Below are 3,111 nucleotides of genomic sequence, written 5' to 3' on the forward strand. Positions count from 1 at the left end.
ACTATCATGTGAGTCATTCCATAGATATAAATGATCTTTTCATATAAAATTCTCATAATGATGAGTTCAACGTAAATATCATTTGACAAGCACCTACATATTAGTTCTAAATATCCATTATACCTTTAGCTTATAAGAACAAATGTTTCATTTCATAAAAAAAATAACATAATATATATTACTCTCAATAACTCTAATTAATATACAGTTATAATAGAACATTAACCAGTAACATTTATGAATAATATTTTGATGTAATAGAAATCCTATAACTATAACAACTTTATAATTTTATTTACAAAATATTTTTGTTTGAAGAACTTTATCTTTACTCTAGATTTATTAATCAAATATTAAATTTATTAAACAAATATTTAATAAATATTAAAAATAAATAAATATTTATTAATTAATTGACTACAAGATATATACAATCACAATTTTCCCTTTCCATGACCTACTAAAAATAGACCCTTGTGGTTGAAGTGGTAAGATAGATGTAAGCCACATGTTATAACAAGTAAAAACATTAAAGATAGAACCCTGGGGAATGTAGCTCAACTGATCAAGCCTTAAGTTTGCTCCTTAGAGATCATCAATTCAAGTCCCACAAATCTCTGAGCTACTGGAGGTTTACATGGCCGTTAATTTCAGGACTCGTAGAATTGATCAGAGTGCACATAAACTGGCCCGAACACCCATGTTAATAATAATAAGCTTTAAAAGGGAAATTAAATCATCAAAATAAGTGCCATGGCTATGAACTCTCCAGAATGTTAAAACACCTCTTGAATGGTGTGCAAGGAAGATCATGTCGGCCCCAGGTTCTGATCCATAAAAGGTGCTAACCCTCGCTTGTAACTAGATCTTTTTAAAGAACATGTGGCAAAATGGAAATAGCCACATTTATCCTTCTTCGGTTGTATCTAACTCTACCCTGGGCTTTGCTGAAAGACCTTTTGCCATCATCTCTTCATCATACTTTCTAGCCATATCTACCATGCCCTTTTGAATTAGAGCATCAATTAAAGCATTATATGCAAATTCATCTGGACTGCACCCAAGTTTCTCCATTTTCTTCCACACTAAAAAAACTGGTCGAAGAAATCCCCATCTTCCAAACTTTCTCATTAGCATTACATATGTGTCCATCCTTGGGCAAACCCCATTCTCAATCATCTGATCGAAAAGACAAAGAATCTCTTTTGGCTTCTCAAGACACCTAAAGAAACAATGATAAGTGAAGACATCAGGGGCAATATATGACTGGGGCATTTCATCAAGCATTCTATAGGCTTCCTTTATCCTCCCATTTTCACACAAAAGCTTTATCACCGTATTACAAGTCACAACATTCGGCTGACAACCCAACTCCCTCATTTCACGATAAACCCTCAAGACGAAATCCACACCCTCTGATAAACCAATGGCATTAATAACCGTATTATATGCCACTACATCCAGCTTTATTCCCTTACTCTTCATCTCTTTATACAATTTCACTGCTTTCCAAGGCTTCCCACTTTTGCACAGTATATCCATGTATATGGAATATGAATGCAAGTCTTTACAGACTTCTTTCCTATCCATCTCCTCCCAGAACTCCCTACACTTACCCCACCAACCCATCTTAAACCACCCGCGTAAAATCATATTATAAATCTTTGTTATATTCCTAACATTGATGCTATTATTGTTATTTCCAAAACACAGTTCATGTGCTTCTATAACATGCTTGTACTCACAAAGTGCATCAACAAGAATACAATAAGACGTCTCGTCTTTTAAACCGAATTCTTTTAATCTATCCTCATAAACACTTATTGCTTCATTAACAAGATGAGCAGATATATAACGATGAAACAATACACGAAAGGTAGTATGATTAGGCGTAGAAAAAGGGTTATTTTTCATTCTCTGAATCAAGTCCCATGATAAATCGAATTCAAAGAACTTACCCAAGATGTCAATCATGCGATTGTAAGTCTCTGTTGTGTGCTGAAATTGGGATTCAGTTTCCACCCAGTTGAAGAAGTCCAGAGCTCGTTTCCAGTCATTGTTGTAACATGACAGGGTTTGAAAAACAGTGCTGGAGTCGAGATTTAGTGGATCTGATTGTGGGGGATTTGGGGTTCGGGAATGGAAATGAAAAGTGGGGGTATTTGTTGAGTATGGAAGGAGGAGGGTTTTAGCGGGGTTTAGGCGTCTAGTTAGTATCGAAGAGTTCATTGCTGTTCGGGCTTTGGGGATAAGAGAAGAGAAGAGAGGAGATGAGAAGAGGGGGGAGTTGCAATGCTTGTCGTGGCAGGAATAAATAAATTATTAACATTAATAATTAACAAATAACAGTTCATGATAACAAATAACAATAACAATTATGTCGCGGCAGGAATAAATAAATAAATTATTAACATTAATAATTAACCAATAACAAAAAATAACTAAAGACGAAGGGTTGTTTATTGTTTCAATTACCCTCTTTCTATTGATATTTAAACAATTATCTATTTTATTATTAATTTTTTTATAGTTTTATTTTTCTATATTATATTCATAGTGTTTTAAGGTTAATAATTTATTTTAGTTTGTGTGATATATTATATTCTTAATATCACAAAAAATCTCTATATTAAAAGATTTAAAACAACGTGGACTAAATTTAATATCAAAACAAAAAAAAATCCCATTTTTTCTTTTTTAGTGTTCATAGGGCGTAAAAAACCACATTTTAGTCACTAGAGTTTTAACTTTTTAATTTCGATCTCTTTACTTTAAGAGTTTTATGTTTTAGTGTAAAACTTGATTTATTTTACATTTTAGTCTCTAGAATTTTAAAGGAGAGTATCAAAAAATAAGAGAGGAAAGAGAGAGTGGTTGGTCATAGTTGAATTATGTTAAGAGATTGAATTTATGTAAATTGTGATGAATGCTAATGACAGCAACCACTCCTTTATATTTATACCTTTAGGGTTGTGTACAATACAAAAGTGAAATATACTACACATGATAACTATATATATGCCCCGTCAAGCTGAAGGTGGAGACTCCACCCAAAGCGTGGATCGAAAAGAAGTAAACAAAACTAAAAGGAGAGGCTTGGTAAGAACATCA

At 32.9% G+C, this 3,111-nt stretch overlaps 1 protein-coding gene across 1 annotated transcript; it reads right to left on the reverse strand.

The window, feature by feature from the left end:
* Nucleotides 1-384: 384 nt before the first annotated feature.
* LOC133694018 (pentatricopeptide repeat-containing protein At1g80550, mitochondrial) lies at nt 385-2,301 on the reverse strand. The gene has a single exon (XM_062115433.1). It carries the CDS (start codon nt 2,227-2,229, stop codon nt 907-909), a length of 1,323 nt encoding a protein of 440 aa, XP_061971417.1. The 5' UTR covers nt 2,230-2,301; the 3' UTR covers nt 385-906.
* Nucleotides 2,302-3,111: the final 810 nt, after the last annotated feature.

The sequence above is a fragment of the Populus nigra genome, chromosome 5, assembly GCF_951802175.1.
Source record: "Populus nigra chromosome 5, ddPopNigr1.1, whole genome shotgun sequence".
Classification (NCBI taxonomy): Eukaryota; Viridiplantae; Streptophyta; class Magnoliopsida; order Malpighiales; family Salicaceae; genus Populus; species Populus nigra.